Below are 20,195 nucleotides of genomic sequence, written 5' to 3' on the forward strand. Positions count from 1 at the left end.
TAAAACATAAAACATAAAACATAAAACACTTAAAGTAAAACCTCTGAAAGAAAAACAAATACAAAAATGAGGTTTTCTGAGTGAAACCAAAATAACGTCAAATATTCATCTGACGGTTCGATTTTTTGGTGCCCAAAAATTAAAACGTTGATTTTTTTCAATTTTTTTTTTAATTTAAGCCTTATTCATCGAAAGATCCATAAACATTTCATTTGGCCTTTCGAAATGTTATTCAAGCTTTAAATGATCAGAATTTAAATTAAACAATATCCAATTTCTAAAAATAAATGGATGTTCAGAAAATTTTACGAATGTTTCACTTTTGACATTGTGGATGACGTGATCATGAGCTTGACCAAAAAACTGGTATGAATTATTTGCCTTCTTTTCAATTTCCAAATTTTACAAGTCGTGACTTAGTTACTTGGCTCACTATCACTACGGTCCCTAACTGTTTAATGAAATGGAAAAGGGTTATTCATTGTTATCGCAAAATCTTGTAACTTTATATTGAGCTTATTTTGATGACATGATAATCGCAATGTTCCTGTTGTTTTTGTGTGGAAACCGTGAATTACTTTAAAATTAGTCAAAATTGATATTTATAAATGTTTGATTTCTATGTTTTCTGTTTAAACCAATCAGTACTTTAGTTCGTATTTGAATGTTGTCGAATTAGTAATTAACGTAGTCATAATCTATCATAATACTAAGTGTTTTCACAAAGAATCTATTGAATAGAAAAATAATGGAGACGCACGGTAATTTTGTATCTGCAGACTATTACAAATGATAAGAAAAGAAATTCCCAAAACTACAACCCAGTTTCCCCCTCCTCATTACACAACACCCATCACAACGTTTGGACACCGACAAAAACATTTCACTTTCTCTACGCTAACTACACCACACATTTACTCCCTCCCATCCATGGAAAACGCCGCGGACACCTGAGCGAGCAAAACATGCGCAGCTGGGCAGGCACTTTTCCACAATTTCCCTCCTGCTGCTGGTGCGCACATTTGGCGCGAGTGTGGAAATATTAAACGTTATGTGTTTATGAGTTTGTGTCTGTGTCGGAACACGATTTCGTGCGGTTCGGGAATGCCTGGCCACGACTTGGACGGCTATTACGCGGTCAGCCCGCCGTTGGGCCAGGTCGGTGGTCGTTCGGACGATGAAAATTAACGCCCCCGCGCGTTCATAGCAGAGTGCAAGTGTTAAGCGAGCGAGAGCGGTCCAGGCGCGCCGAAAGAAGATTGTGATCAAATAGTGAGTGGAAAAGACGTGGCAAATGTGGTAAAAGATGGCGCGATTTGAGGAAAATTATGAGATTCTGGAGTCGGATCGGCTGGGCAGGTGAGTCTTCCTAAATCTTCGGTGGGTCAGGAAACGGCGATTTACGAGAGGGTGATTCAGGTCGTCGATGATGGACACCTGTCAGCCGAGTCAACGGGTGGCCTAATTAGTACATGTTTACTTCCTTCCTCGTGGGGGCGGCTAATTTTAAATTTTCTCGTCTTTTGTTGCACTTTTTTGGAGAAAGTCAGGTATTTTTTTTCTTGTCTTGAAATTGTTTAAACCAATAATATGAGACAACGCGTGGAAAAAATTATCATAGTTTTTGGGTAAGGCTAGTGGTGTCAACTGGGCCGAATTTGGGACTTTATTCTGAATAGGGACAGCAGTTTTTATCTTCACAGAAAAATGATGGTAATATTAATCAGGGAATGGTGCCAGATTTTGTGTTAAAAAATTGTGGTTCACATATTCACACATTTTTTAGGTTAATTTACTAAAAAAGGTAATATAATTCAACCAACCAAATTTTCAACCTTCCAAAATTCAACATTTTTTCTGTGTAGAAATTTGATAGGTTCCAAAAAACATTTGAAAACAACACGGCTCAGATAGGTTTTCAAATCGACGTGATGCTTTTTGACATTGCGAGAAAAACACATTTCAATGTTTGGCCTTGAATAAACGAATAATAGATGAGGCAATGTATACCATTCTGTACATTGTCTCGAACTTTGGTTGAAGTTGGATACCGGAGTCCCGAGTTATAATTGAAAATGTTTACTGTAGTTGTGCATGTACGTGTGTCAAACGCGTTCTGACTAAAATCCCTTTGGTCAGCTGTCGCACATGCTGTATTTTCATTTCAAAAGAGCCAAACATTCAATATTACGCCCTTTTGAAATGTTAGTCTATATTCAAGAAAATTAAAAATATGGTTTTCGAAAAAATTGAAAAATTTCACAAATTTTAACATTAAACATCGGACGAAATCGAAAACATCAATTTTCATGTTTTTAAATCTTTGCATGGTAATATCTCAGCAACTAAAGGTCGAATCAACAAAATTAAAAAAAGCAAAACATAGAGAACTTTCCCAGTTTTTTTTTTAAATATTTTTTTCAAAAGTGGGCAAACTTGTGCATTAATAAAAAAAAACTGCGACTATTTTCAAAAAAGGTACCTAATAATGGCTATAACTTGAAATAGGTGAGCTTTATCAAAATTTCTCTAGAGTGCTTTTTGATGGCAAATTCGATTTTACATCGAAAAATAAAGTTGAAAAATGTTTCGATTTTTTGAAAAAATCAGTAATGATTCAAAAATTCATAACTCGGTCAAAATTTTTTTCACAACCTGGAAATTTCAGAAAAGTTGGCATTTAATGTCCCCAAAAATATTTAAAAAAAGAAAAATAAACACAGTGTTTTTTTTTGCAAATCAAGTTTTAGTGACACAAAGTGAAATTAAAAATGACCAAAAAATTTACCAAAAAAAATCCAAGATGGCGACCAAAATGGCGGTGATTAAATATTGAAAAAATGCATTTAGTAATTTAATAGGCAATCAACCACTCAATTTTGACAAAAAAGGGTCGCAGAACTCGAATTTTATGTTAAAAGTAAGAAAATAAAAAATTATATGGACAAACTAATGATGCAAAATGGCTTCTTTGGGAATACCGAAGGCACCAAAAAAGTTTCAGCCAGATTAAAAAATACAAAATTAATTTCGTAGAGAATTGTTCCAAAGAAAAAAGTAGATATTGTTTGGCATAAATTGTAAATGTGTTAAGAATTAAACAAGTTGAAAAATATGTGTTAAATACATTTAAATACTATCAACGTCATCCAAGTTTACGATATTCCATAAATTTAATGACCTTGAAAAAATCTATGTTCATAAAAAACAGAGTTGTGCTGTACTTCTTGGTTTAACAAAGTTTAATGATAGACATTTAATTGAAGATGAAGCTAACAAAATGCTACGCTATTCCTTTTGCAAATTCCGAAACAACAAGTCACTAGTAAAAAAAATAACTGCGTACGTTTTTTTTTTATTTAAAATATAGGAAATATTTCAAAAAAAAAAAGAATGACAAAGCCAAAGTTGACCCATACCCATTTTCAAAAACATTGGCAAAGTCACAAAAAAGAAGTCAAAAATTAGTTGGATGGTTTTTTGGTGAATTTGTAGGTCAAAGTCCGTTGGGTTGTAGAGGGTTAAACAATATAAGGCTTGATATTTTGTATTTGCAACGAAAAAAATACAATTGTAATTGGCTGACAGCAAACATCGCTTTGTGTCAAATTGTTTCATAACTTGTGCAAATTATTATTTATGATCATTATTCAGGTACCTGGTGGCAAAACGCGACTTGGCACGCGGCGAGCTGATCCTGGTAGAACGTCCAACCGTCGTCGGGCCACACTGGGACTCAGACGTTTGCTGCCTGAACTGCTTTCGTAACTCTTGCACCATTTGCCGGTACGTCGACGTCGATTGACGGTCGCATGAATTGCTCACCTCAGTTTACTAATTAAAATTTGCTTCATTTATTAATAGTCTGTGTCGACGGGCCCCCCTCTGCTACGACTGCACCGGCCATGACGAGGCCGAGTGTCGCTTCTACCGCGAGTCCAACTTGGACATCAACTTCCTGTTCAACCACTTCAATGTCGTCACGTCGGTTCGGTGTTTGCTGCTGTACCGTACTGATCGGGATAGGTTCTGGGAGATGCGACGGATGGAGGCACATTTGGAGGAGCGGCGTGGTTCGGAGATTTGGGACATTCTAAGCAAGTATGTCGTTGAACCGCTGCTTCAAAACGGGGCATTTGACCGGGTTGGGGACGGTGAAGGCGAAAAAATGACCGTAGATGAAGACCTGATTCAGCACTGCTGTGGCGTGTTTGACGTAAACGCATTTGAAATTCGTGGCAACGGAACCAACCAGAGCGTCCAACAGAACTGCTTTGTCCGCGGGTTGTACCCGCGGGCAGCCCTAATGGCCCACGATTGTGTGCCGAACGCGTTCATTTCCGTTGACGGTGAGTCCAACCTGCGGGTGTACGCCGCGGTTCCGATCGTGAAAGGCCAAATGGTGCTCTTCAACTACACCAGATGTTTGTTTGTAAGTGTTGCGATTATTGATATTTTCCCGCGCGGAGTAAACAAACGAGCATTGATTTCTTCTTTTCAGGGCACCTTCGAGCGGCGTGCGCATCTGCGCAAGGGGAAGTACTTCCTGTGTACGTGCGCCCGCTGTGAAGATCCAACCGAGTTGGGCACCCACCTTTGCTCGGTGCGGTGCACCAATTGCTCCGCGGGACTGTGCTCGTACTACAGCAAAGAGTGAGTCATTCGTGGGCGGGATTGGTTTGTCGGAACAGTTTATGATTTTTCTGTTTCTCCTTTTGGATAGAACGAAATGGAAGTGTGACAAGTGTCTACACGAGTTAACGCGGGAGTACGTAAAACAGGTGTTTACTAATGCCAGAAACGATGCCATGGCGCGATGTAAGTATTTATTTGACATAAATTAAATTTTTAAGAGTGAACAACCAAGCTGCTCCATCAAAATTTGATTAACTGAAAACGATTTGGTGGAGACGCCCCTTGTTACTAAACAATTTTAGATTACCATACCTAAATCAACTTTGATCTAACATGAGTTCTCTAATCCTAAAGCTTAATGTTAACTCTATATCCTTCTATTTCAGCTTTTGAGATCCCCGAGCTTGAAGAAGCCATCACAAGACACTCGGCCACGCTGAATCCCCGAAACTCCCTCGTCCTAGAGCTCAAACAAACCCTGGCCGGTGAGCTGCGCAATCTGTGCCTGGCATCTCATCCAGCCAACGTCCCACGACATCTGCTCCAGCGCAAGCTTGAACTCTGCGCCGAACTGCTGGACGTTCTGCGCGTTCTCGAACCCGGAATCTCCCGGCTGACCGCCATCGGTCTGTACGAGTACAACGTCTCGCTGTGGAATGTGGCCAGGAAGAAATTTGAAACAAAGGAGATTTCGGCGAAGGAATTGCTGGTACGAATCAAATTGTTCGGTTTTCAACATTTTATTTACTTGAGTTTATTTATTTAGGATAATCTTATCAAAGGAGAATCAGGTCTGAAGCAGTCCATCAGCATGTTACTGTTCGAGCATCCCACAACTCCAGAAGGTCATCTGACCAAACGGGCGATGCAGGACTTGAAGGAGCTAAGGGAAGAGATCGCGCAAGTTCGAGCACTTGTTGGTTCAAATCTAAAATCTCCGGCGGAGGATAAACCGAGCATCATCGACTAGGTGAGTTTTTCGTTAATCTAGCTTAAAATAAACAACTAGGATTCAACTAAAATGGCGTTGATAATCTCCCGGACCTGTTGAAGAAGCCCTTGGCGGTCCCGACAGTCCGGTGGAACGCAGTACACGCAATGGTGCAAATGCCGTCGAATCTCGCTCAGTCCGGGCTGCGAATCATCATTCGGTTGAATGTGAAGGAAGCCTCCCTCTCTATCGCCGTTCAAGTTTTCGTACAACAGCTGGCAAATGGCGAACTGGTTAATATCACTGCGCTGGTACGAGCAGAGATCTTCCTGAACGTAGGCGAAGCATCCATCGCAGTCGATTCGCGAGTGGATGTGTCGAGCTTTGGATCGGCTATCAAGTTGGTTGCTTTGGCTATCGAGTATTATCACATTGTCGAGATCGATGAAGGACACTTGGAAGGATCCGCTGGGCTGCGCCTGGACGGCTATGTTGTCTGGGTTGATGTCGGTGAGGTAGAACCTGTAATGACGAAAATGGTTTATATGTTAAATTTAATTACAATCGCTGTATGTATCGCTACAGTTATTACCAAATTTAGATGCAACCAAACTTTTACAACAAAAACTCAATTTCTACACATGGGTCGTGCTTAATATTTTAATAGTTCTGAACTCAAACTTTAGCAGTCTACACTCGAGAAAAGGTTGCCAGATCTTCAAACTCGATTACCGATTCAGCGATGAGTCGAAGGATGGGTGCGGACCTAAATTCTGTACAGATCTACGAAAAAAAAGTACATAAATATGACTTAAGTGGTCATAAATTCATACATGGTTTCCAGGTCATTAAACTTTTGATTTTTTTTTGTAAGGTCTTTCAATTACCTTTAGTACCAAAAATCTTCAATTTTTATAATATGATGGTATTAAAGTTGATTCCTGGCAACTTCTCCCAGTCACGAAATATTCTAGCAGGGCTGGTTCTGCCAGAATCCTGCTAGAACGGTGGAACATTTCTGCTAGAATGCTGTAAGAATTTCCAGCTCTGTGGGAACTCTGCTGGAATCCTGCTAGAACGTCGAGACTGGGCTCTTGTGTTGTGTTCAGCAACGGAAGGCAACCTTGGGTTGGTCCATCATGCTCATTTTAATTTGGAACGAAGTTTGAGAAAGTTCTATTTATTTGTAATTTGTATTTATTTTTTATTTGTAAAAATGCCCGAACAACAAAAAAAACAGGAATTTACCGAAAATCTGAATAACATTTTTAGACATTTGAAGGAAATATCTAAGTCAACGTTTCAAAAAGCCACATTAACAAACAAAGCGCAGTTTGGATTGTTAGTGTTTTATAGTTTTGGCCAAATTAAAAAATATAAAAAAGTTATCTTTTCACAAATATAAACCTGTTTCTGATAATGACGAAAAATAGCTAAAGTTCATTTTGTTTTTTTGGAAACTAATTTAAAAGGTTGAATTATGCCTAAAAAGTGAAAAAAGAAGTTTTTATGTTATAGGAACTTCTTTGTAATTTTTCATATTGGATCAGTTATTGAAGTCCGCCGGCTGAAAAACTCTATAAATAAAGAATAAAAATGGAAGTTAAAAAAACGAAGTTGACTTTATAGCTGTCGGCCACCATTGCTAGTACCAACCACTAGTGTCTTCTTTTCTATCTACAAGGACTTCGCCGCCCTGGGCTCCTAAGTATATGAAAGTATGGCACGGAGCGACGGCGCCGAATACCCATATTTACACAAAGAATTTTAGAGCGCCCGCCGCGGGATTCGAACCGGCGACCTCTGAATTGTGAGTCCAGTGCGCGGTCCGATTGATCCACACGGGCGGGACAAAAAACAAATGGAAGTTAGTTTCAATAAAAATATCTTTTTTTAGATGTAGGCAAAATCGCTCATTTTTAGGAGCCGCTCATTTTCGCTCGCACATTAAAATGAGCGGCTCTTTTGAACGGCTCTTTCGCTCTTTTTTCAAAATTTTGATTAAAAGTCTATTTTAATGTATGGAGTGGCTTTCATGTATTTTAAATTAGATTTTTATAAATAAGGAGGGCCTCGCGGCGCGGTGGTTAGCGGCTTCGGCTGCCGATCCCTAAGTTGGTATGGGGCGCGGGTTCGATTCCCGCCTTATCCTCCTGGCCTTCTATCGGATGGTGAAGTAAAACGTCGGTCCTTTTTGCGTATAAAAGGTTTGGGTGACTCACCACACATAACCTTCGGACGCCTAGAAATGAGCAGATACTTGCAACAGAGCCCACAAAAGACCCGGGGGTCGTTAAAGTGGATTACTTTGCTTTTTTTAATAATAAAAAAAAGAAATTCTGATATTTTATTTTGAGAAAATATTATGCGAACTATTGAATCGGGCAAGAGGTATTTATTCTTCCAAAATCTCATGGGCTTTTTAATAGTTTTTGATGAAATTTTTAAATATATACATTTTGAAATGCTCAAATTTGTATTCAGCTAATATTTTAATGTGTCTTTAAGCAGGTATTAGACTATGACAAACAAACGAACAAACTCGCAAACAAACATTTTAAGGTTGGTCGATTTAGTTCTCCAAATGTTAGGAAATAGCCCCACTTATACCTGCATTTTTTTATTTTACAGTACTCGGAAAAGTACATCGTGGGACAATTTTTCACAACTTTGTCATTGAATAATAACGATCAAGTGGGACATGAAGTCGTGATTATGCAGGTTATTTTTTTTGTGTGCTTTTGTGTCGCTGTCCGTATGGGGTGAGTGATTGTGGTAATTGAAAAATAGCATCATTGGAAGTGGGGACGCGAAGTCGTGATTATGCAGGTTTATTTTTTTGTGTGCTTTTGTGTCGCTGTCCGTATGGGATGAGCGATTGTGGTAATCGAATAATAGCATCATTGGTGCGCTGGAAATGGGGACGCTCCAACAAGTGGTATCTGTTTTTTCCTGTTTCTCGTTATATTTTATTCTCTATTTATCTTTGTTTTCATGTTTGTTTATTGTTTGGTCCAACTGGTGGAAGTGGTGGTGGTAATTGTGGTGGTTATGGTGGTGGAATCTTTGGTGGTGGGACATTTGGTGGTGGTACAGATTGTGAACTTATCAATTTACTAACATTGAGTCCAAAACCTCCCTACAAACATCTATACCACTACGTGACGTAGAGATCTCTGCGCATTCTAGATAGATGTTTACTAACATACCTTCCCATCCCCGAGGTTAGCAAGGTACCGGCCAGGAGCCCCTTATCTTACTGGATTGTATTACACACTCATCTAAAGATGAAAACATGGTAACTCCCGTGTTGGAATATTATAACCGGATGAGAGTCTAGTGCTATCATACGTTTAATTACAGTTAAACAGCAAGATAAGCGTTGTGCAGCCATCCGGAATTGTGCGACCTTTACTGCTAATGCTAATGCTAATGCTAAACTTTGTCATTGAATAATAACATTATCAACAAATAGAATACTACAATTTGTTGGAAATTCGAGGAAATATATTTATATAAAAAATACACAAGTTTAAAAGTCAACCCGTCTTATAACGGTTCTTTCAAAAGATCGGAGTTTAAAAAAGAATTGCGGCTCTTTTTTTGTGAGCCATGGTTCGTTCGCTCTTTTTAGTGAACATATCGTGATGAACCGTATGTAACAAAATCAACTATTTGATAATTCAATTAACAATAAAATGTTTACATTTATTTTTTTATTGTTGAATTTCTTAAACTCATTTGCAAACATTTTTTAAAATATTTTGAATGATTTGATGTTGATTTAGAGAGTCATCCTGACGCCGGTGACCATAAAATATTTCTGATTAGTTGTATCACAGACAAATTGACGTAAATCATTGAACATATTTTACCAAAATTCATCAATCACTAAAAAAATTGAATCAAAAAACAACTAGCTCAATCTAGTGGTCAACAAAAGAAACGAACATTGCGACATACAAGAGTTGTGTATCACTTCCTATAAAGCCATTTAACTCTTGTTTTCATTGAAATCCTTACCTAAATCCATTGATTCCTTCTGTAAATCGAAAACTAGCTTGAATCAACTCTTTGGCTATTCTCAGTCTTGTGTTCAGCAAACTGTCGTAGAAATTGACGAGCGCATTCCCATCGAAGCTCTCCAATAGCTGGAACCCTCCTTGGAAAATCACTGTTGGAACGGGAAAACCATGACCATCGAATAGCTACAAAATAAAAATAAATGAAAATTTTAAAGAAAGAAACCGCACGGTTGTTCATTACCTCTAGCAGCAACGGCTGCACGTTAACCTGCAGCAATATCAGTTTCAACAGCTCTGTACCCTTAAACCAATCCAAGATACGATTTAAAGCTTTCTCATCTTTGGAGGGACAAATTATGCACCCTTCCAACTCTTGCGCGAGCACTTTTCGCCGAAGAACTTTAAGAATATTTTCATCACTTTTGAATTTACAATTAGAGTGACTTATTCCAAGCTCGTCACAAACGGCATCCCGCAATGCTTCAATGGCTCGATTTTTGTAGAGTTTCTTGATTACCGCCTTCTTCCCACTACTCAGCAGACCGTAGCTGACTCCATGTGGGTTATACCTACAGGTTAGCTGGTTCCACGGATTGCTGGGGTCGATGGTGACGAGGTTCGCCAAGTGACCACAGTTGACCGCGGAGCTGGCAAAGCATTCTGGACAGAGGTGCTGGGTGTCGAACTCGCACTGGTTGACCAGAAGTTCGGTGAGAGATTCGGGTTCTCTGGGTTGAAACTCAAAAATTACACAAAAGAGTAGGGCCAGAATGTGCAGGTTGACGAGTATTCGCTGGTATCCGGAAGACATATCTCCTCAAAAGGGGTCACATGACAGCAATCTGAAAAGAAATTAGAAAACGTCATGAAGAGTTGTCATGATTGATTGGTATCACTGGATCACTGCCCAAAACCTAATGACCTATTCCGTGGCACCTTTGGACGCCAAGAAACCGTCAATCAGCGGTGGTTAAGCCGCCCCCAAACAGGTTTCAAATTTCACAGAAATAGAAGACTAATGATCTCCTGAGTGTTTCTGCGATACAGATAGGATCGCGTGCTCTCCGTCAGGCCAAGCAAAAGACTCACCTGTCCGGACCAGTTAAGATTGAGTTATGGCCGGCCGGCTTTTCAACGATCAGTCACAAACACACATGTGCAGTGTCTCTCGCTGGGGGCACGCTCGATTGGTGTGAATCATTAGAAGAGCAAAGTGGCTGCGAAGAAACAGTTGGTTCAGCGTAAGCGCGAAAAATGCCGGCTTAGGCGCATGGAAATGACAAACGAAAACAAACATTGCCTTGAACTTAAACGTTGCGATGCAATTAAATTGCAGAATTTCGCAATCTGACCGAAAATGGCAACCTTCAAAAATTGCCCTGATAAGCTTGATAAACTCAGCCGCCAACCAAAATGAAAAAAAAATCGTACCAACAATAACAATTGATTCCAGCCACTGTTGGTCTAGATAAAAATAACGTCTATCGACGCTGGTGATATAAAAATCAAATCACATTTATATGGGCTCGGAATGCCCGAAGAAAATAACAGGCTGAAAACAAAGCGTGAGTTCGCCATGACCAAAATGGATTAGCGCTTTAATCTTTACGGTTTTAAGGCTGAAATGGAAACACAAAGGCTGGCAAAGAGTGTGTTTTTGCGCGTGATTACGCTATGACTTTTTGCGTCCATGGTTTAAGATTTGGTCTTTATCTTTTTCAATTTTAGTAAAATTTAAAAATTTCAATTGCAATTCATTATTTAATGTATTTTAAAATTAATTATTTGTTCTCAGTCAAATTTTGCTAATACTTTAGAAAAAAATTAAGTACGTATTTCTATCGAGCACCTAATGTTGACATATCAGCAATTTGGTGTTTGATAATATGTCAATTAAAAATGAAAATGAAAATAGTAAATAGTTAAAATAGCAAGTTAAAAAATAAATAGTTGAGCGTTTAGTAAATCTCAATTGTGTAGTAGTTTTGAATCGTAATGTGGGGTGAATCGGGACTACAGTCTGAATAGGGACAGCAGGTTTTATAGCACTTAAAGCAGGGGTGCTCAAAGTTTTTGGATGCCGGGCCAAATTTGAAGCTCAAATGAGCTTGCGGGCCATATGTACAAAAATTTTTTTTTATATAATGAAAAAAAAAGATTTATAAATTTGAAAGACTAAAAATACATTTATTCTTTAAATTTCTCTTTTTTTAACATTTCCGTAATTTAAAAATAATAGCAAACGGAAAATGACAGTTTTCCTTCAGTTTTGTTAATATTATTATTGTATTCGGTATTTGAAAAAAGGCATTTAGTTGTATGTACTTGTGTTTTCATTGAAATTTAAAGTTTTTTTTTCTATATTTTGAAAATGGGAACATTAAATTGGAACAATTTATGGTAAGGCATAATTTTATCTTTAAATTGACTGTAACAAATGAAAAGAGTTTGGATTTTTTTCAACAATTAGGCCGATGCAAACATTTAAAAAAAGATTTTGTTCCTCAACGAGGAGAGGCAAAAAAATAAAAGAAAAATACATAAAATTGATTGATGCCAGGATATTCAATATTTCAATGAAAAAATGTTGAAAAATGATAATAAAACACATTTGGATTTGCAACCATAATTTTTAAAATATGTAAGATTCGACGAAAAAAAAAAACATTTTAGCGAAAAACACTTTTTGTTGTTCATTCAGAGTTCACTAAAATTCACAGCTTTTTTCAATAAACCCTAAGCATGCCCAAAATTATTTTAAACGCAGAGGATTAGCATAAGCATAAGCATAAGCATAGGTACTTATTTTAAACGCAGAGGATTGTATTTAAAATGGATTTCAGCTGATTGCACTTAAATAACAAAAGCTTTGAACTATATTTGCAACCGCTTTTTTCCTCCGATTTCAAAATTTAGTCTGCCTGAATGAGATGGTAGTCAATCAGATTCGTTATCCAACTGTCATGAGTTCGAATCCCAAGGTGGAATGTTTCTAAGTGCAAAGTGAGTTTGAAGCCCAGTTTATTGATCATAATAACTTTTAAATTAATATGGAATGCTAATATTTTTGCTTTTATTACAGTTTTATACCTTAGTTAAATTTGAAAGTTTCATAAACATTTCCAAAATGTTTAAGCATTTTGACAATATTTACTAGTTTCACTCACATTGAAACGTGTGAAAATGTTTCAATTAGAAAGATTTTTGAACAACATATTTGTATCGTAAAATAAGAAAAAAAAAATAAATTATTAGTTTTATATTAACAAAAACAAAAAAAAAAAGATTCGCATTACAATTTTAAAATAAAGTTTCATTTTGAAAAAAAAATGAAATCATTTTACAAATGGTCAACGGGCCATTTTACTTGATCATTCAAAATGAGTCCGCGGGCCACAAAATATCACTTCGCGGGCCACGTTTGGCCCGCGGGCCATACTTTGGTCACCCCTGACTTAAAGCTTTAAAATTCGAAAATGGATGTACACATTTTGTTGGTCTGAGTCTGTTCTAACCGAAACCAACCAGAAAAATCAAAATATTGTGCTCCAACATGGTTAAAACTGCTGTCCCAATTCGCCCCATGTGTCCCGATTGACCCCAGTTTACGGAAGTTGATAAGTTTTTCAAACGATTCATGCAAATTCTTTGGAAAATGACCTCATGATTTTGAAGATGTGTAACAAATGTTTACGAGGTTCAATTATTTTCAAACAACATGTTTTAAACCTTATGCATTTTTAAAAAGAACATAAAAGAGAGAAAGACACAAGTGCAAACTGATGAATTGTTGAGCATTTATTAATAAATGTTTAAAATGTATGTCATTTAACAACTATTTTTGCCTTCCTCACTGAGGTATCATCCTGCTCTAAAAAAAAACTTTTTATTAAAAGCTCGAACACCCACCTTCGTGTATATCAGGAGTTTGGAAGAGTACTTGAAGAGAGTTTTATCCTACCGCGGTCCAAACTGCTATGCTGTAGCTATCTTGAAGAGCTCTTGTAGAACTCCTGGAAAAAAAGTTACTTGGGATGTATGTGACCAAAACTCGCACTGAGCTTTCTCAGCACTGGCTGAACCGATTTTGACCAAACCAGTTGCAATCGACTTGGTATACTATATATAGGGCCCCATACATCGCTATTGAATTGTTTGAAGTGCCGGTAACTAGTTCTATTTATATGCATATAAACGATGTCCGAATCATCGTTGGTTAGGTAATCGAAAGACCTTTTCAATGAGTCCACAACATTGATAATCTGGCAACCCTGTCTGGATCTAAAAAAATAGCTGTAATATGTGTCCAAACCACTCATATTACCCATTGTTGGTAAAAAGTGAGGAAAGCATCAACCACATAGGTGGATTAAGTTAATTTTTTATTGTAAAAATGCTACATAAAATCACAGCCAACAACAAAAACAAAAACTGGAAAACTGTTCTATGTAATTTCTAACGGAAATTATTTCGATTTCAAATAAAGTTTTTGACTGAAATGTAAACTTAAAGCAGTACTTCATTGACATTGACATTGATAGGATTTCAATTTATTTTTCAAATTTTACACAAACAGTATGACTTGTCTCAAGATTTATTTTTTTAATGCATGTTCTGGGTTAGTTTTCACAGGTATTTAAAAAACGAAGCTACTAACAATTCTTACAAATGTTTGCCTGAAAGTGTACAAATTGCATTGTCCACGTCAAATTGACCAGTTGACAGGCATCTATTAATGTTCCATGTGAAATTTACAACTTAATGTTTGTTTAACCTAAGTTTATTAACTTTTAATAAAATGTTCATACATGTTTGGTTAAGTAGATGAAATGCTTCAAGTTTGATCAAAATAAATGAGTTTTTTTTCATGAAAATAATAAAAATATTGGCACCAAAATCATTTTGTAGCTTTTTCCAAATTTACTAAGAATGTTGTTGTACTGAAAATGCCTTTAATTCTGAAGATATTACTGAATTCTGTTTCTGGGGTTACATACGTGAAATGATCGACAAAAATTTCACGAGTCGGTATGAGCGCACAATTAAACTTTGTTTTAATCAGTTTTCAAGGCATTAAAATATACATTTTCAACTATGAACAAAATAAATTTGAAGACATTTGGATGCATTATTGCCAAGATATAGCTATTTGAAGTGAGCAGTTAAAAAAAACTGGTGTCGCGATATCTCAACACTTCTTTAATCACACCGGCTTAAAATGTTGGTAGAAACTCGTTAAACTGCCCCCCCCCCCCACTAAATTTTAAAATCGGGCTTCGTCATGCACACGGAATAGGTCTGGAGAGTCTTCACCCTAAAATTTCAGCCAAAAAACATTTTTTCTTTCGTATTGATTGCTCCCCTTTTAACTTGAAGAAGTCAAAATATGTTTTAAGATTTTTATTTTCTTTTATTTCGGAGTATAATAAACCATCAATAACAAAAAAACGAATTGACTTTATAGCTGTCGGCCACCATTGCTAGTACCAACCACTAGTGTCTTCCTTTTATCTACAAGGACTTCGCCGCCCTGGGCTCCTAAGTGTATGAAAGTATGACACGGAGCAAAGGCGCCGAATACCCATATTTACACAAAGAATTTTAGAGCGCCCGCCGTGGGATTCAAACCGGCGACCTCTGGATTGTGAGTCCAGTGCGCAGTCCGATTGATCCACACGGGCGGGACGATATAACCACAGATAATAATTTTCCCAGAATTTTAGTCTAATGCGTAGAAAGATTATATCAAATTATAATAGTACAGTCCAGACTCGATTATCCGAAGGCCTCGGAAAAAAGGACCCTTAAATTAAGGTAAAGTGATTTTTTTTTAATTCAAGACGGCGGCCAATATGGCGGTGACAAAATATTGAAAAAATGCATTTATTATTTAATAGGCAATACACTATTCAAATTTGACTAAAATGGGGACGCAGAACTCGAATGTAATGTTAAAAACAAGAAAATGAAAAAAGGAAAAAAATATTGTTCGTGATTCGATTATCCAAAGTCCCATATAAACCTTCGGATAATCGAAACTTTGGATAATCGATGCTTCGGATAATCGAGTCTGGACTGTAATGCTTCTGAAAATAATTATTTGTCTCTTTAATTTCAACATAATCCTTATGACGGAGCTTTTAAAATACAGTTTAATATCCCTCAAAAACCCCACAAACTTTGTCTTGTTTTTTTCGTTTGTTGACGTTTTTAGCTTGTTTGCTTATTCAGCCTCCTGTGATCAAAATATGATTTTACGTAATTTTTCCCATGCAATCTGCAAATTTTCCGGAATCGGTTCTAGAGTGGCCAACGTTGTCACTTTTTGGCGTAAGAACCTTCCTTGGACTTATACGAACCCAATGCAACAAAGAGCTCCACGATCCGACGTTCCGTATTGAACTGATTCGCGTTCGAACAAAACCGTCGAAATTTTATATATATATAGAAGATGAAATAAAAATAAAAATTAAGTCTTAAAAATAAAAAAGGTAGATATTTAATTTCCAAATAATCTTTATGATGGAATATTCTTCAAACAATTTAACACAATGTTAATCAAAGAATTTGAAAAAAAATGTTTCAATTTTCATAAAATTGTTTTGTTTTGTTTATTAATTCATATATGTATAACGGATAACCCAACGCGAAAAAACGTACTCCATCCAAAAATTCTTATTCCGTGTTGATCTCATCGTCACTGTCAAAGCCGCGTTCAAAATTGTAGCCTGCGACCGTCCAAGGAATATTGAACCCTGCAAAACGTTAACAAGCACAAATTTTAATGAGCACTTACCGCTTGCCGCCGCGTACTGCTTGTTGCAAATCGTTTATCCGGAAGAGTTCTCGCGCGGCACACAGAATCGATCACAAAACAATAAGTAACGTTTTGTCAAGGTTCACCAACAAAAAAAAAGTGTTTCGCGACTCCGTCGAACGTTCCAAATGTGTGTAGAATCAAAACAGAACTTGGACGCGATCGCGACGCACCGTCGGACGTAAATAGAATGAGATTCTGATGAGAACATCAAATTAGCGCGAAACATTTGACTCGCGCGGTTCTCGCGGGACGGAACGAGTGCGAGAGAGAGTTATCGGAAATGATTCGCTCTTTGTAACTAGAGAGAAGTTGTGTGGGAACTGGAAGTTGTTCACGCAAACTTTGAAAAATCGTAAACTTGATTTAAAACAGCAGTGATTCGGTGCATGTAGTTGTGTTATCGTGACTAATGTTTTGGTTTTGAAACAGACTTAGAATAGAGTTAGTACATTGAAAAGTTTTGAGTCATGAAAATTACATGAATTAAACAAGACCCAAATTATTCATTCAATCACCATGCGTTTCCATTTTATTTTATCCTCTGCTCATTTTTACAAGGAGATGCATGGTACTTTACAAAAATTATGTGTAATGTATGATTAATTTTTTTTAAATAGGTGTCTGAGAATAACTTGTAATAATCGTCAATTGGATCGAAATAGGACTCAAGGTCTAACTCCTCACAAACGTGGAAAGAGAAATTCTATTTTTATGTCTTGCTTCCCTAACATCTTAGAATAGAATCTCTGGAAATTCTGAATTGCGAAAAAATGATTAAGAACCCGAAGCTATACAATTATTCCAAGTTCGAATTATTCGATGATGTTCGATTACCCGAAGAGTTTAAGAAAAACTTCGGGAAATCATTAGGAAAAACGTCGCCTTTTTTCATTTTTTATTCTTGAGATTAAATTCGTCTTAATCGACGAACACATATTAGTCAAAATAAAATGTTTTAATATTACCAATATCGCGATCTTGCATTGGGACCATCCATAAACCACGTGGACACTTTAGGGGGGGGGGGGGGTATGGCGATTGTCCACGCTCCATACAAAAAAGTTTTTTTTGTATGGACAGTTGTCCACGAGGGGGTGGGAGGGGGGGGGGTTGAGATTTCCAAAAAAGTGTCCACGTGGTTTGTGGATGGTCCCATTACATACTCCCAGAGATTTTTTGGGGTCATCATGCCTAAAGTCAATGACCTCATCAATTACTCAAATAAGATAACAATTACATTCCAGTCTTGATTATGCGAAGACTTTAAAAAAAGTGACTTTGGATAGCTAAATCTTCGTATTCGGTTTTTTTTTTTTCTTTGCCTTATTTTTGTTTGTCAAGTCTAAGTTTGACCCCTAAACTACACAGAAAAAAATGATGGTATTATTCATCAGGAAATGGTGACGGATTTTGTGGCAAAAAAAGAAGTGTAATATTACATCAGAAAATGATGAATTTTCATCAGTTTCTGGTGAATATTCATCAGATTCACATTTTTACACATTTTTTAGGTAATATTACTCAAAAAAGAGTTAATATTCAACTTACCAAATTTTCAACACGCCAAAATTCATTTTTTTTTGCTGTGTACTCTTAAGCGATTTTTAATTTTTTAATCCAAGATGGCGGCTTAAATGGCGGTGAATCGCGATAAGGGTAATGAAAAATGGAAAAAAATCATTTTGTAATTGAAAATTGACTCGATTATCCGAAGCTTCGATTATCTGAAGGTTTGTATGAGACTTTGGATAAACGAATCAACAATTTTTTTTTTCTTGCTTTAAACATCAAATTTGAGTTTTGCTACCTCATTTTAGTCAAACTTGAATGGTTGATTGCCTATAAAAAAAATAAAAAAAAATACAGTTTTTCAATATTTTATCATCGCAATAAAAAACAAAATATAAATATAGAAATAACAATCCATAGTTTCAGCATTTGCATGGAAAAAGTGTTATAAAATGCATTTTTGCAATTCCGTCGTGAAACTACTTACTTTTCCTGTCATTCTTGAACGACGAAATAGCCTACTTTTCTGTACCAAAAATAACAGAATCGAATAGCAACACTTTTCAAAATAAATGCTGAAAAGTTCTACTTTTCAGCACTCAAATGGATGCTGAAAAGTTGAACTTTTCAGCACTTGTTTCGAAAAGTAACACTTTTCAACATTTTTTTTATTTAAACGATTTATTGACAAAATACATGAAAACTTGACATAAAATTTCACTCAGTGTGTGTTTTTTGGAATTGCAAAAAAAATTGTATGGAACTCGTTGCAAAGCTTGATTTTTTCAGCACTCTTCGTATTTATCCAACTCGGTGAACCTCGTTGGATAAATGTACGGCTCGTGCTGAAAAAATCCTCTTTTTGCAACTTGTTGCATAAACTACTATTTTGCAATTCCGTCGTGAAACTACTTACTTTTCCTGTCATTCTTGAACGACGAAATAGCCTACTTTTCTGTACCAAAAATAACAGAATCGAATAGCAACACTTTTCAAAATAAATGCTGAAAAGTAACACTTTTCAACATTTTTTTGATTTAAACGATTTATTGACAAAATACATGAAAATTTGACATAAAATTTCACTCAGTGTGTGTTTTTTGGAATTGCAAAAAATGTTGTATGGAACTCGTTGCAAAACTTGATTTTTCAGCACTCTTCGTATTTATCCAACTCGGTGAACCTTGTTGGATTGATGTACGACTCGTGCTGAAAAAAATCCTCTTTTTGCAACATGTTGCATGTACTACTATTTGCACTAGTTCAGTTGTTTTGCAATTATTAATTTAAAAAAAATGAAAGAACGAAAACCAGAATTTTAGCGAAAAAAAAAACTTAAACATCGAAAATTTTCAAAAATTCAACGCAGGAAAAAACATCATAAATTGATTTTAGCTGATTGTACTTAAATTTCCATTGAAATTTTGAAGTTTGCTTGAAAAAATATTTTTCCCCTCGATTTTTCGGGCCAATTTCAAATAAAATTTGTACTAGCCTAATCGAACTTCGAATAATCGTGTCTGAACTGTATTGAAATATGGTATCTGTTGCTCTAACAAAATCAAGAACTCTTTCTTACAATAATATGTGGCAATGCGTGGCCGAATGGTTACGCTGTCCGCTTTGTAAGCGGATGATTCTGGGTTCGATTCCCATCTGCTCCAACCTTCCATCGGATGAGGAAGTAAAATGTCGGTCCCGGCCTTGGTTGTTAGGCCGTTAAGTCATTCCAGGTGTAGGAGTCGTCTCCATGCCATAAGTACAAACAACACACCAAACCAAGCCTACTCCGATGGAATCGCTGGCGGCGGTTGGACTCACAATCCAAAGGTCGTCAGTTCAAACACTGGGGTTGTAGGTTCCTTGGAGTAAAAAGAAGTTTGGGTGCTCTCCCCATTCAAGCCTTCGGACTCCTAGGTTCGAGCAGAAACTTGCAATAGAGACCACAAAAGACCCGGGGGTCGTTAATGTGGGTGGTTTGTTTTTGTTGTACAATAATATAGAAAGAATGTAGAAAATAGAACTCTTTCGTACAATAATATAGAATGCTTCAAATTCTTCCACACCTAGACAGGCGACATATCTTAAAATCAGCTTTTACCTTACTTCAAAACACGTTTTTCTACATTAAACTTTCTCTGTTTTTTGTCACTAATATCTACAATAAGGCAGGCAGTCACAAACCACTCTATAGCCAAAACATTGCGTTCCCAAAAATTTCTCCGACTATTTCACAACCACACTAACCCGATATGAAACACATAAAAAAGTTAAT

At 36.7% G+C, this 20,195-nt stretch overlaps 2 protein-coding genes across 4 annotated transcripts; one reads left to right on the forward strand and one right to left on the reverse strand.

Annotated features, from left to right (window-relative positions):
- Positions 1–941: 941 nt before the first annotated feature.
- Positions 942–5,657, forward strand: LOC120427761 (SET domain-containing protein SmydA-8-like). The gene is made up of 7 exons (XM_039592671.2): positions 942–1,359; positions 3,655–3,786; positions 3,865–4,432; positions 4,502–4,653; positions 4,724–4,818; positions 5,022–5,344; positions 5,402–5,657. The coding sequence occupies exons 1-7, from the start codon at positions 1,307–1,309 to the stop codon at positions 5,603–5,605; spliced, it is 1,527 nt and encodes a 508-aa protein (XP_039448605.1). The 5' UTR covers positions 942–1,306; the 3' UTR covers positions 5,606–5,657.
- LOC120427763 (uncharacterized) lies at positions 5,641–20,180 on the reverse strand. Of its 3 annotated transcripts, none has more exons than XM_039592674.2 (4): positions 20,022–20,180; positions 9,833–10,433; positions 9,590–9,774; positions 5,641–6,088 (listed from the first exon to the last, which is right to left on the reverse strand). In XM_039592674.2, exons 2-4 carry the CDS (start codon positions 10,400–10,402, stop codon positions 5,641–5,643), a joined length of 1,203 nt encoding a protein of 400 aa, XP_039448608.1. In that variant the 5' UTR covers positions 10,403–10,433; positions 20,022–20,180. The 3 variants fall into 3 exon arrangements, with proteins under 3 accessions (XP_039448608.1, XP_039448607.1, XP_052563478.1); XM_039592673.2 differs by lacking the exon at positions 20,022–20,180 and adding an exon at positions 16,388–16,622; XM_052707518.1 differs by lacking the exon at positions 20,022–20,180 and adding an exon at positions 10,681–10,919.
- Positions 20,181–20,195: the final 15 nt, after the last annotated feature.

The sequence above is a fragment of the Culex pipiens genome, chromosome 2 (genome assembly GCF_016801865.2).
Source record: "Culex pipiens pallens isolate TS chromosome 2, TS_CPP_V2, whole genome shotgun sequence".
Taxonomy (NCBI): domain Eukaryota; kingdom Metazoa; phylum Arthropoda; class Insecta; order Diptera; family Culicidae; genus Culex; species Culex pipiens.

Excerpts from the sequence above, each read along its gene's own strand:
- LOC120427761 (XM_039592671.2), top strand. The coding sequence starts at position 1,307 with ATGGCGCGATTTGAGGAAAATTATGAGATTCTGGAGTCGGATCGGCTG. Across the intron at positions 1,360-3,654 it reads GAGTCGGATCGGCTGGGCAG|GTACCTGGTGGCAAAACGCG; the intron begins GTGAGTCTTCCT and ends ATCATTATTCAG. Across the intron at positions 3,787-3,864 it reads AACTCTTGCACCATTTGCCG|TCTGTGTCGACGGGCCCCCC; the intron begins GTACGTCGACGT and ends ATTTATTAATAG.
- LOC120427763 (XM_039592674.2), bottom strand. The coding sequence starts at position 10,402 with ATGTCTTCCGGATACCAGCGAATACTCGTCAACCTGCACATTCTGGCC. Across the intron at positions 9,775-9,832 it reads TGCAGCCGTTGCTGCTAGAG|CTATTCGATGGTCATGGTTT; the intron begins GTAATGAACAAC and ends TTTATTTTGTAG. Across the intron at positions 6,089-9,589 it reads GAAGGAATCAATGGATTTAG|GTTCTACCTCACCGACATCA; the intron begins GTAAGGATTTCA and ends TCGTCATTACAG.